The sequence below is a fragment of the Oncorhynchus kisutch genome, linkage group LG22 (assembly GCF_002021735.2).
Source record: "Oncorhynchus kisutch isolate 150728-3 linkage group LG22, Okis_V2, whole genome shotgun sequence".
In the NCBI taxonomy this organism is placed as follows: Eukaryota; Metazoa; Chordata; class Actinopteri; order Salmoniformes; family Salmonidae; genus Oncorhynchus; species Oncorhynchus kisutch.
In genome coordinates, this window is record NC_034195.2 from 28,081,998 (window position 1) to 28,094,934 (window position 12,937).

General features: G+C 43.0%; 1 protein-coding gene across 1 annotated transcript in view; it reads left to right on the plus strand.

Moving 5' to 3' along the window:
- The window catches only part of LOC109866943 (talin-2), a 145,629-nt gene extending 132,941 nt beyond the window's left edge, over positions 1-12,688 (plus strand). The window contains exon 57 of the mRNA XM_020455870.2: positions 9,754-12,688. Within this exon, the coding sequence (XP_020311459.2) occupies positions 9,754-9,882 (129 nt within the window). The 3' untranslated portion in view covers positions 9,883-12,688. The remainder of the gene's footprint in view (positions 1-9,753) is intronic.
- The last annotated feature ends 249 nt before the right edge of the window (positions 12,689-12,937 follow it).

Consider the following 12,937-nt stretch of genomic DNA (forward strand, 5'->3'; position numbering starts at 1 on the left):
AAGTGTGTGTGTAGTAACACTGAAGTGTTGTGTGTGTGTTTGTAACACTGAAGTGTGTGGTGTGTTTGTAACACTGAAGTGTGTGTGTGTGTGTGTAACACTGAAGTGTGTGGTGTGTGTAGTAACACTGAAGTGTGTGTGTGTGTGTGTGTAACACTGAAGTGTGTGTGTGTGTAGTAACACTGAAGTGTATGTGTGTGTGTAGTAACACTGAAGTGTGTGTGTGTGTAACACTGTGTGTGTGTGTGTGTGTAACACTGAAGTGTGTGTGTGTGTGTGTAACACAGAAGTGTGTGTGTGTGTGTGTAACACTGAAGTGTGTGTGTGTGTGTAACACTGAAGTGTGTGTAACACTGAAGTGTGTGTGTGTGTGTGTGTGTAACACTGAAGTGTGTGTGTGTGTGTGTGTAACACTGAAGTGTGTGTGTGTGTAACACTGAAGTGTGTGTGTGTGTGTGTGTGTGTGACACTGAAGTGTGTGTGTAGTAACACTGAAGTGTGTGTGTGTAGTAACACTGAAGTGTGTGTGTGTGTGTAGTAACACTGAAGTGTCTGTGTGTGTAGTAACACTGAAGTGGTCTGTGTGTGTGTGTGTGTAGTAACACTGAAGTGTGTGTGTGTGTGTAACACTGAAGTGTGTGTGTGTGTGTGTGTGTGTGTGTGTGTGTGTGTGTGTGTGTGTGTTGTGCTGTGTGTGTGTTGTGTGTGTGTGTGTGGTGTATAACACTGAAGTGTGTGTGTGTGTGTGTGTAACACTGAAGTGTGTGTGTGTGTAACACTGAAGTGTGGTGTGTGTGTGTGTGTGTAACACTGAAGTGTGTGTGTGTGTGTGTGTAACACTGAAGTGTGTGTGTGTGTGTGTGTGTGTGTGTGTAACACTGAAGTGTGTGGTGTGTGTGTGTGTGTGTGGTGTGTAACACTGAAAGTGTGTGTGTGTGTGTGTGTGTGTGTGTGTTGTGTAACACTGAAGTGTGTGTGTGTGTGTAGTAACACTGAAGTGCGTGTGTGTGTGTGTAGTAACACTGAAGTGTGTGTGTAACACTGAAGTGTGTGTGTAACACTGAAGTGTGTGTGTAACACTGAAGTTGTGTGTGTAACACTGAAAGTGTGTGTGTGTAACACTGAAGTGTGTGTGTAACACTGAAGTGTGTGTGTGTAACACTGAATGAAGTGTGTGTGTAGTGTTAACACTGAAGGTGTGTGTGTGTGGTGTGTGTAACACTGAAGTGTGTGTGGTGTGATGTGTGTGTGTGTGTGTGTGTGTGTAACACTGAAGTGTGTGTGTGTGTGTGTGTGTGTGTGTGTGTGTGTAACACTGAAGTGTGTGTGTGTGTGTGTAACACTGAGTGTGTGTGTGTGTGTAACACTGAAGTGTGTGTGTGTGTGTAACACTGAAGTGTGTGTGTGTGTGGTAGTAACACTGAAGTGGTGTGTGTGTGTGTGTAGTAACACTGAAGTGGTGTGTGTAACACTGAAGTGTGTGTGTAACACTGGAAGTGTGGTGTGTAACACTGAAGTGTGTGTGTAACACTGAAGTGTGTGTGTAACACTGAAGTGTGTGTGTGAACACTGAAGTTGTGTGTGTGTAACAATGAGAGTGTGTGTGTGTAACACTGAAGTGTGTGTGTGTAACACTGAAGTGTGTTGTGTGTAACACTGAAGTGTGTGTGTGGAACACTGAAGGTTGGTGTGTTTGTACACTGAAGTGTGTGTAACACTGAATGTGTTTGTGTGTGTAACACTGAAGTGTTTGTGTGTGTAACACTGAAGTGTGTGTGTGTGTAACACTGAAGTGTGTGTGTGTGTGACCTAAAGTGTGGGTGTAGTACACTGAAGTGTGTGTGTGTGTGTGTGTAGTAACACTGAAGTGTGTGTGTGTGTGTGCGTAGTAACAACTGAAGTGTGTGTGTAGTGTAGTAACACTGAAGTGTCTGTGGTGTGTGTGTGTGTGTGGTGTGTGTGTAGTAACACTGAAGTGTGTGTGTGTAGTAACACTGAAGTGTGTGTGTGTGTGGTGTGGTGTGTAGTAACACTGAATGTGTGTGTGTGTGTGTAACACTGAAGTGGTGTGTGTAACACTGAAGTGTGTGTGTAACACTGAAGTGTAACACTGAAGTGTGTGGTGTGTAGTGTGTAACACGGAAGTGTGTGTGTGTGCGTGTGTGTAACACTGAAGTGTGTGTGTGGTGTAAACACTGAATGGTGTGTGTTGTGTAGTAACACTGAAGTGTGTGTGTGTGGTAGTACACTGAAGTGTGTGTGTGTGTGTGTAGTAACACTGAAGTGTGTGGTGTGTGTTTGTAACACTGAAGTGTGGTTGGTGTGTTTGTAACACTGAAGTGTGTGTGTGTGTGTGTGTAACACTGAAGTGTGTGTGTGTGTGTAACACTGAAGTGTGTGTGTGTGTAGTAACACTGAGTGTGTGGTGTGTGTGTAACACTGAAGTGTGTGTGTGTGTAGTACAACTGGAAGTGTATGTGTGTGTGTGTACACTGAAGTGTGTGTGTGTGTAACACTGTGTGTGTGTGTGTGTGTAACACTGAAGTGTGTGTGGTGTGTGTAACACAGAAGTGTGTGTGTGTGTGTGTGTGTAACACTGAAGTGTGTGTGTGTGTGTAACACTGAAGTTGTGTGTAACACTGAAGTGTGTGTGTGTAGTGTGTGTAAACACTGAAGTGTTGTGTGTGTTGTGTGTAACACTGAAGTGTGTGTGTGTGTGTGTAACACTGAAGTGTGTGTGTGTGTACACTGGAAGTGTGTTGTGTGTGTGTGTGTGTGTGTGTGTGTGTGTGTGTGTGTGTGTGGTGTGTGTGTGTGTTGTGTGTGTAACACTGAAGTGTGTGTGTGTGTGTGTGTGTGTGTGTGTGTGTGTGTGGTGTGTGTGTGTGTGTGTGTGTGTGTGGTGTGTGTGTGTGTGTGTGGTGTAACACTGAAGTGTGTGTGTGTGTGTGTGTGTGTGTAACACTGAGTGTGTGTGTGTAACACTGAAGTGTGTGTGTGGTAGTAACACTGAAGTGTGTGTGTGTGTGTAGTAACACTGAAGTGTGTGTGTGTGTGTGTAGTAACACTGAAGTGTGTGTGTGTGTGTGTGTGTAGTAACACTGAAGTGTGTGTGTAAGTAACACTGAAGGGTGTGTGTGTGTGGTGTTGTGTGTGTGTGTTGTGTGTGTGTGTGGTGTGTGTGTGTGTGGTGTTGTGTGTGTGTGTGTGTGTTGGTGTGTGTGGTGTGTAACACTGAAGTGTGTGTGTGTAAACTGAAGTGTGTGTGTGCAACACTGAAGTGTGTGTGTGTAACACTGAAGTGTGTGTGTGTAACACTGAAGTGTGTGTTGTGTAACACTGAAGTGCTGTGTGTGTAACACTGAAGTGTGTGTGTGTAACACTGAAGTGTGTGTGTGTAACACTGAAGTGTTTGTGGTGTGGACACTAAAGTGTGTGTGTAGTAACACTGAAGTGTGTGTGTAGTAACACTGAAGTGTGTGTGTGTGTGTGTGTAGTAACACTGAAGTGTGTGTGTGTGTAGTAACACAGAAGTGTCTGTGTGTGTGTGTGTGTGTGTGTGTAGTAACACTGAAGTGTGTGTGTGTAGTACACTGAAGTGTGTGTGTGTGTGTAGTAACACTGAAGTGTGTGTGTGTGTGTGGTGTAACACTGAAGTGTGTGTGTAACACTGAAGGTGTGTGTGTAACACTGAAGTGTGTGTGTGTGTGTGGTGTGTGTGTAACACTGAAGTGTGTGTGTGTGCGTGTGTGTAACACTGAAGTTGTGTGTGGGTAACACTGAAGTGTGTGTGTGTGTGTAGTAACACTGGAAGTGTGTGGTGTGTGGTAGTAAACACGAAGTGTGTGTTGTGTGTTTGTAAACACTGAAGTGTTGTGTGTGTGTGTGTGTGTGTGTGTGTGTGTGTGTGTGTGTGTGTGTTGTGTGTGTGTGTAACACTGAAGTGGTGTGTGTAAACACTGAAGTGTGTGTGTAACACTGAAGTGTGTGTGTAACACTGAAGTGTGTGTGTGTGTAACACTGAAGTGTGTGTGTGTAACACTGAAGTGTGTGTGTGTAACACTGAAGTGTGTGTGTGTAACACTGAAGTGTGTGTGTGGTAACACTGAAGTGTGTGTGTAACACTGAAGTGTGTGTGTAACACTGAAGTGTGTGGTGTGTAACACTGAAGTGTGTGTGTGTAACACTGAAGTGTGTGTGTGTAACACTGAAGTGTGTGTGTGTAACACTGAAGTGTGTGTGTGTTACACTGAAGTGTGTGGTGTGTGTAACACTGAAGTGTGTGTGTGTAACACTGAAGTGTGTGTGTAACACTGAAGTGTGTGGTAACACTGAAGTGTGTGTGTGTGTGTAACACTGAGGTGTGTGTGTGTGTGTAACACTGAAGTGTGTGTGTAACACTGAAGTGTGTGTGTGTGTGTAACACTGAGGTGTGTGTGTACACTGAAGTGGTGTGTGTGTGTGTAACACTGAAGTGTGTGTGTGTGTGTAACACTGAAGTGTGTGTGTGTGTGTGTAACACTGAAGTGTGTGTGTGTAACCACTGAAGTGTGTGTGTGTGTGTGTGTGTGTGTGTGTGTGTGTGTGTGTGTGTGTGTGTGTGTGTAGTAACACTGACGTGTGTGTGTGTAGTACACTGACGTGTGTGTGTGTGTGTGTGTGTTTGTAACACTGAAGTGTGTGTGTGTGTAACACTGAAGTTTGTGTGTGTGTAACACTGAAGTGTTGTGTGTGTGTGTGTGTGTGTAACACTGAAGTGTGTGTGTGTGTGTAACACTGAAGTGTGTGTTGTAGTAACACTGAAGTGTGTTGTGTGTTGTGTAGTAACACTGAAGTGTGTGTGTGTGTGTGTTTGTAACACTGAAGTGTGTGTGTGTAACACTGAAGTTTGTGTGTGTGTGTAAACACTGAAGTTTGTGTGTGTGTGTAACACTGTGTGTGTGTGTGTGTGTGTGGTGTGTGTGTGTGTGTAACACTGTGTGTGTGTGTGTGTGTGGTAACACTGTGTGTGTGTGTGTGTGTACCACTGAAGGTGTGTGTGTAACACTGAAGTGTGTGTGTGTGTGTGTAACACTGAAGTGTGTGTGTGTGTAACACTGAAGTGTGTGTGTGTGTGTAACACTGAAGTGTGTGTGTGTAACACTGAAGTGTGTGTGTGTGTGTGTAACACTGAAGTGTGTGTAACACTGAAGTGTGTGTAACACTGAAGTGTGTGTGTGTAGTGTGTAACACTGATGTGTGTGTGTACACTGAAGTGTGTGTGTGTGTGTGTGTGTGTTGTGTGTAACACTGAAGTGTGTGTGTGTGTGTGTACACTGAAGTGTGTGTGTGTGTGTGTGTGTGTGTGTGTGTGTGTGTGTGTGTAACACTGAAGTGTGTGTGTGTGTGTGTGGTGTAACACTGAAGTGTGTGTGTGTACACTGAAGTGTGTGTGTGTGTGTGTAACACTGAAGTGTGTGTACACTGAAGTGTGTGTAACACTGAAGTGTGTGTGTGTGGTGTGTAACACTGAAGTGTGTGTGTGTAACACTGAAGTGTGTGTGTGTGTGTGTGTGTGTGTAACACTGAAAGTGTGTGTGTGTGTGTGTAACACTGAAGTGTGGTGGTGTGTGTGTGTGTGTGTGGTGTGTGTGTTGTGTAACACTGAAGTGTGTGTGTGTGTGTGTGTGTGTAACACTGAAGTGTGTGGAATGTGTGTGTGTTGTGTGTAACACTGAAGTGTGTGTGTGTGTGTGTAACACTGAAGTTGTGTGTAACACCGAAGTGTGTGTAACAAGACACTGTGTGTGTGTAACACTGAAGTGTGTGTGTAACACTGAAGTGTGTGTGTGTGTGTGTAACACTGAAGTGTGTGTGTTTGCATAACACTGGCTCCTAACCAGCACCCCTCCAGAGACACTCTCCCAAGCGGGTCTCTCTCAAGTGGGCCAGTCATAACCCACCCACTGCCATCTCCCAAATCCACAAGAGCTATTTGCTTAAGAAGATAAATAGATACTTACTCCATACTTACATTTAAAGACTTTCACTAGTTACCACAGAAGAGTTATGTAATTCTAAGTTTTCCATAACCCCGCTTTAAAGAAACCTACTGAGAAATCTGTGTGTGTGTGTGTGTAACACATGAAGTGTGTGTGTGTGTGTGTGTGTAACACTGAAGTGTGTGTGTGTGTGTAACACTGAAGTGTGTGTAACACTGAGTGTGTGTGTGTGTGGTGTGTAACACTGAAGTGTGTGTGTGTGTGTGTAACACTGAAGTGTGTGTGTGGTGTGTAACACTGAAGTGTGTGTGTGTGTAACACTGAAGTGTGTGTGTGTGTGTGTTGTGTGTGTGTGTGTGTGTGTGTGTGTGTGTGTGTGTGTGTGTGTGTGTGTGTTGTGTAACACTGAAGTGTGTGTGTGTGTGTGTGGTGTGGTGTGTGTGTGTGTGTGTGTGTGTGTGTGTGTGTGTGTGTGTGTGTGTGTGTGTGTGTGGTGTGTGTGTGTGTGTAACACTGAAGTGGTGTGTGTGGTGTGTGTGTGTGTAAACACTGAAGTGTGTGTGTGTAACACTGAAGTGTGTGTGTGTGTAGTAACACTGAAGTGTGTGTGTGTGTGTAGTAACACTGAAGTGTGTGTGTGTGTGTGTAGTAACACTGAAGTGTGTGTGTGTGTGTGTGTGTAGTAACACTGAAGTGTGTGTGTAGTAACACTGAAGGTGTGGTGGTGTGTTGTGTGTGTGTGTGTGTGTGTGTGTGTGTGTGTGTGTGTGTGTAACACTGAAGTGTGTGTGTGTAACACTGAAGTGTGTGTGTGTAACACTGAAGTGTGTGTGTGTAACACTGAAGTGTGTGTGTGTAACACTGAAGTGTGGTGTGTGTAACACTGAAGTGTGTGTGTGTAACACTGAAGTGTGTGTGTGTACACTGAAGTGTGTGTGTGTAACACTGAAGTGTGTGTGTGTAACACTGAAGTGTTTGTGTGTGTGACACTAAAGTGTGTGTGTAGTAACACTGAGTGTGTGTGTAGTAACACTGAAGTGTGTGTGTGTGTGTGTGTAGTAACACTGAAGTGTGTGTGTGTGTAGTAACACAGAAGTGTCTGTGTGTGTGTGTGTGTGTGTGTGTAGTAACACTGAAGTGTGTGTGTGTAGTAACACTGAAGTGTGTGTGTGTGTGTAGTAACACTGAAGTGTGTGTGTGTGTGTGTGTAACACTGAAGTGTGTGTGTAACACTGAAGTGTGTGTGTAACACTGAAGTGTGTGTGTGTGTGTGTGTGTGTGTAACACTGAAGTGTGTGTGTGTGCGTGTGTGTAACACTGAAGTGTGTGTGTGTGTAACACTGAAGTGTGTGTGTGTGTGTAGTAACACTGAAGTGTGTGTGTGTGTAGTAACACTGAAGTGTGTGTGTGTGTTTGTAACACTGAAGTGTGTGTGTGTGTGTGTGTGTGTTGTGTGTGTGTGTGTGTGTGTGTGTGTGTGTGTGTGTGTGTGTGTGTGTAACACTGAAGTGTGTGTGTAACACTGAAGTGGTGTGTAACACTGAAGTGTGTGTGTAACACTGAAGTGTGTGTGTAACACTGAAGTGTGTGTGTGTGTAACACTGAAGTGTGTGTGTGTAACACTGAAGTGTGTGTGTGTAACACTGAAGTGTGTGTGTGTAACACTGAAGTGTGTGTGTGTGTTACACTGAAGTGTGTGTGTGTGTAACACTGAAGTGTGTGTGTGTAACACTGAAGTGTGGGTTGTGTAACACTGAAGTGTGTTGTGTAACACTGAAGTGTGTGTGTGTGTTGTAACACTGAGGTGTGTGTGTGTGTGCTAACACTGAAGTGTGTGTGTAACACTGAAGTGTGTGTGTGTGTGTAACACTGAGGTGTGTGTGTAACACTGAAGTGTGTGTGTGTGTGTAACACTGAAGTGTGTGTGGGTGTTAACACTGAAGTGTGTGTGTGTGTGTGTAACACTGAAGTGTGTGTGTGTAACACTGAAGTGTGTGTGTGTGTGTGTGTGTGTGTGTGTGTGTGTGTGTGTGTGTGTGTGTGTGTAGTAACACTGACGTGTGTGTGTGTAGTAACACTGACGTGTGTGTGTGTGTGTGTGTGTTTGTAACACTGAAGTGTGTGTGTGTGTAACACTGAAGTTTGTGTGTGTGTGTGTAACACTGAAGTGTGTGTGTGTGTGTGTGTGTGTAACACTGAAGTGTGTGTGTGTGTAACACTGAAGTGTGTGTGTGTGTAGTAACACTGAAGTGTGTGTGTGTGTGTAGTAACACTGAAGTGTGTGTGTGTGTGTGTTTGTAACACTGAAGTGTGTGTGTGTAACACTGAAGTTTGTGTGTGTGTGTAACACTGAAGTGTGTGTGTGTGTGTGTAACACTGTGTGTGTGTGTGTGTGTGTGTGTGTGTGTGTGTGTAACACTGTGTGTGTGTGTGTGTGTGTAACACTGTGTGTGTGTGTGTGTAACACTGAAGTGTGTGTGTGTAACACTGAAGTGTGTGTGTGTGTGTGTAACACTGAAGTGTGTGTGTGTGTAACACTGAAGTGTGTGTGTGTGTGTAACACTGAAGTGTGTGTGTGTAACACTGAAGTGTGTGTGTGTGTGTGTAACACTGAAGTGTGTGTAACACTGAAGTGTGTGTAACACTGAAGTGTGTGTGTGTGTGTGTAACACTGAAGTGTGTGTGTGTAACACTGAAGTGTGTGTGTGTGTGTGTGTGTGTGTTAACACTGAAGTGTGTGTGTGTGTGTGTAACACTGAAGTGTGTGTGTGTGTGTGTGTGTGTGTGTGTGTGTGTGTGTGTGTGTAACACTGAAGTGTGTGTGTGTGTGTGTGTGTAACACTGAAGTGTGTGTGTGTAACACTGAAGTGTGTGTGTGTGTGTGTAACACTGAAGTGTGTGTAACACTGAAGTGTGTGTAACACTGAAGTGTGTGTGTGTGTGTGTAACACTGAAGTGTGTGTGTGTAACACTGAAGTGTGTGTGTGTGTGTGTGTGTGTGTAACACTGAAGTGTGTGTGTGTGTGTGTAACACTGAAGTGTGTGTGTGTGTGTGTGTGTGTGTGTGTGTGTGTGTGTGTGTGTGTAACACTGAAGTGTGTGTGTGTGTGTGTGTGTAACACTGAAGTGTGTGTGTGTGTGTGTGTAACACTGAAGTGTGTGTGTGTGTGTGTAACACTGAAGTGTGTGTGTGTGTGTGTAACACTGAAGTGTGTGTAACACCGAAGTGTGTGTAACACTGAAGTGTGTGTAACACTGAAGTGTGTGTGTAACACTGAAGTGTGTGTGTGTGTGTGTAACACTGAAGTGTGTGTGTTTGCATAACACTGGCTCCTAACCAGCACCCCTCCAGAGACACTCTCCCAAAGCGGGTCTCTCTCAAGTGGGCCAGTCATAACCCACCCACTGCCATCTCCCAAATCCACAAGAGCTATTTGCTTAAGAAGATAAATAGATACTTACTCCATACTTACATTTAAGACGTTTCACTAGTTACCACAGAAGAGTTATGTTAATTCTAAGTTTTCCATAACCCGCTTTAAAGAAACCTACTGAGAAATCTGGGAAATTACTATGAGCTGTATTCCAAATGTTTTGAAGAAAATATTATTTCCTTTGTATTTGTAAAAACTTAGCAATCAAGTCCATGTACACTAAAGGGACTTGAGGAAATTATTTGATGATGTTATAACCTGTGGGGGTGGTGTGTTACAGGACAGATTGGAGATGAGCAGCCTGACACATATATTTGACCATTTTCTTCTCCCCTCAGATCATTGCAGCCCAGGAGGAGATGCTGAGGAAGGAGAGAGAGCTGGAGGAGGCCAGGAAGAAGCTAGCTCAGATCAGACAGCAGCAGTACAAGTTCCTGCCCACTGAGCTAAGGGAGGATCAGAGCTGATTGGTCAAGAGCAAAGTAGATGGACATCTGATTGGAACCTATTGTTACACAGAGATGTAGCTTACTCCAGCGATTTGCTGTTTGTCTCACAAACGGGTAGAGTGTATAACGTATTTGGGCCAGGACTGTTTCATGAGTGGAACTAGTGTGTGTGTGTGCGTGTGCGTTTCACAGAGGATGATATTGACATTATGACATAAGGACCAGCTGGCTACAGCTGTGCTTTATTAGCAGGGTTAGAACCTGCAATCTAAAAGTTGAGACAGATGCCCTTATTGATTTTATGGTAGGATACTCAATAAGGACATCATAGTTAAATGAACATTACTGGATCCAATAATGGTAAATACTATTAATACTTTAAAACCTGTAAAAGCTCATAAAAAGGGATAGCTCCCTCTCCAACTGGCACAGGGATCCATAGCTTCAGTTCCTCACAACATATTAGTGTTGATCTACTGTAGGTTTTGCAGTACTCTGATGCATCATTTGAATCATTAGCCTGCATGCACCATTATGGCTTGACAGGTCTGGTATCTTAATTTGATCACTCTGTTGCAGAGAATTTTCCTACGCAGTAAGAAATGCAAATTGTAGTGTATTCAAGGTTTAAAAAGGCTTCTAAATGTTGTAATTTCCACTTAAAATTTTAGACTTGATTTGCCCTAATGAATAATGTATCAACCCCTACAAAAATGCCCTTTAATTATAATCCACATAATAATTAAAATGTCCTGTTGCTACAGGATTATTTTCCTGCTGTGAGAAGCAGGGTCAAATTAAGATCTGTACATATCAATAAAGCCACTAACCAATAGTTTAGCTTAGGATTGGGCATTTGTAATATGTTAGTATATGAATGTGATCTTTGGAATTGCTGTTGAATAATTAAACGTTTGGATTTTATGTACTATATTTAATGTAATAGAACTTCAGCTTCACACCAAATTCGTAGTGTCAGTGAGTGGGTTTGAGTGGATAGTAAAGCCAACAGCAGACACTAGTTCATCTCTTACAGCATCGTAATACCTTTTTAAAGTAATACTTCTCTATGTAATAATTATCCCTGGTGTGTCAGTAGGGAGATCCCTGCCTCGGCTCCCATGTTTGGACATTCGGCTGTCACTCATATTTCAGGAGCAGGGAGCAGTCACGGCAGAGGGTTGTTAATGGGTTAAATCTCGAAGTCTATGTGCAACGTTTTTGTCAGACTGGTATTCTCTCCCCCAAGCCCTCTCACGCTCTTTTTGGTTTTCCTGCTGCCTGCAGGAGGAGGCTCTGTTTACATTCTTTCTCATATTTGTTCTCTCTTTCTTGCCTTTGTGTTTTAATTCCAGTCTAATTGACAGTAGCCAGAGTTTGGTTGGGAGTTCCACCATACGCACGCAACAGCAAAGCTATGCTCTGTCTGTCCGTTGCCTGTTCAGCTGGTGGTGTTTGGTTTATACTCAGATTCCATTGAGGTTGGGAGGTGAGCTTGTTCTCGTGTTCATGTTCTTATTGTTCCTCTAACCATAGCAACACATTACCACTCATTATACTGTGTCAGACTAACAAGAGAGCAGCACTGATTGGAATTGTGTATGCAGCTGTGTATGCGGCTGTGTATGGCTTTTCCCCTCTTAAACATGTAGGAAACTGTAGGATGTGGTGTAGAATGGCACTGAGATGGCTGGTATAACCTTATGCACTGAGGAGAGCAAGCAATGCCTTCCATGTCCAACCATTCAGGATTACTACTAACGCTCCTGTCAAATGTATTAGTGATGAAACCACATACAGTACAGTCCTGACTAGGGCCGGGACGATACCAGTATTGCAATACTCGTTAGTATCGTGTAAAGGAAACAAAACACAAAGCGGATTTAACTTGTTTAGAAAAACATCCCTAATGTTGGAATGAAACATCATTATGTTGTCATCCAGAGTCACATGTATATATTTTCCAAGCTATAGCAGGCTTTTAAAGGACCAAAGAGTTTGGTCTGCTTCGTGTTTTTCATTTTTGTCATGGAAAAAAAATTATGCGATACTGGTATCGTCCTGTCCCTAGCCCTGAGTAGGAAAATAGTTCATTTATGTTATTCCAGTATTGGTGTAGTATAAGGTCAATAGTATTTTATCCATTCCAACAGCTCGGTCCCTCATTGTCAGTCTGTGATCTGCATTGTGTACCAGTGCCTTAATTGAAATCCCACTGTAACAACATCTAAAGGCTTGTCCTTCTGGATAAGAACATGTATCCCGTCTAACCCAAACTCTCTCTGGGCCATTAACTATCACCTAGTCCTATGCCATAACACAATGTATTGCCTTGGCTGGTAGCCCATCTGCCTGCCGTAAACCATGCTGGTATATAAAGTGCATCCATGGATACGTTTTAGGTTTTAGACTATATACAGAAATGAATACACACTACACTGCATTCCATGAGCATGTGGCAAGTTGTTATTGAACTCTTAAAGATGAGAACTTGCTCTGCCTTGAAATTCATTCAACATACACATAATTCTTATAAATAGGACTAAATAACATCCTTGTTTCATTGTTAAACCACTATAAATGAAGTCTTTATCGATAAATGTAATGACTATCCTGAGATAAGGTATATTGTCTAAGCAATTTGTCTATAAGCATTAACTGGAATAGGAAAAACAACTAGCTGTTATTCAAATGTAGGTGTTGTGCTTTCTTTAACAGACTGAATTAAGTTCAACAGTTTAACTGATGCTGTATGTCTAATATTTATCTTGTCACAAAAGTATTTTTTGTATTCACCGAAAATAAATAATTTGAAACAAACATGGCCCAGTTTGTTAGTGGTCATTGTTTAATTTACTGTACGTATCATTCATTCTTGAACAGGAATCATGAATGAACTTAAAGGAAATTGAATAGCGAAACAAAGCAAAGGCTGTATCAGCTCACCAACATTCTTTCCAGTAGATGTCACTGTTAGTCTTTTCAATGTAGAGATTGGGGTCACTGGGTGTTTTGAGACACTGGGTGTTTTGCTGTAGTGGATGGAGAGTGGAAATTCAGGCAGACCAAATAT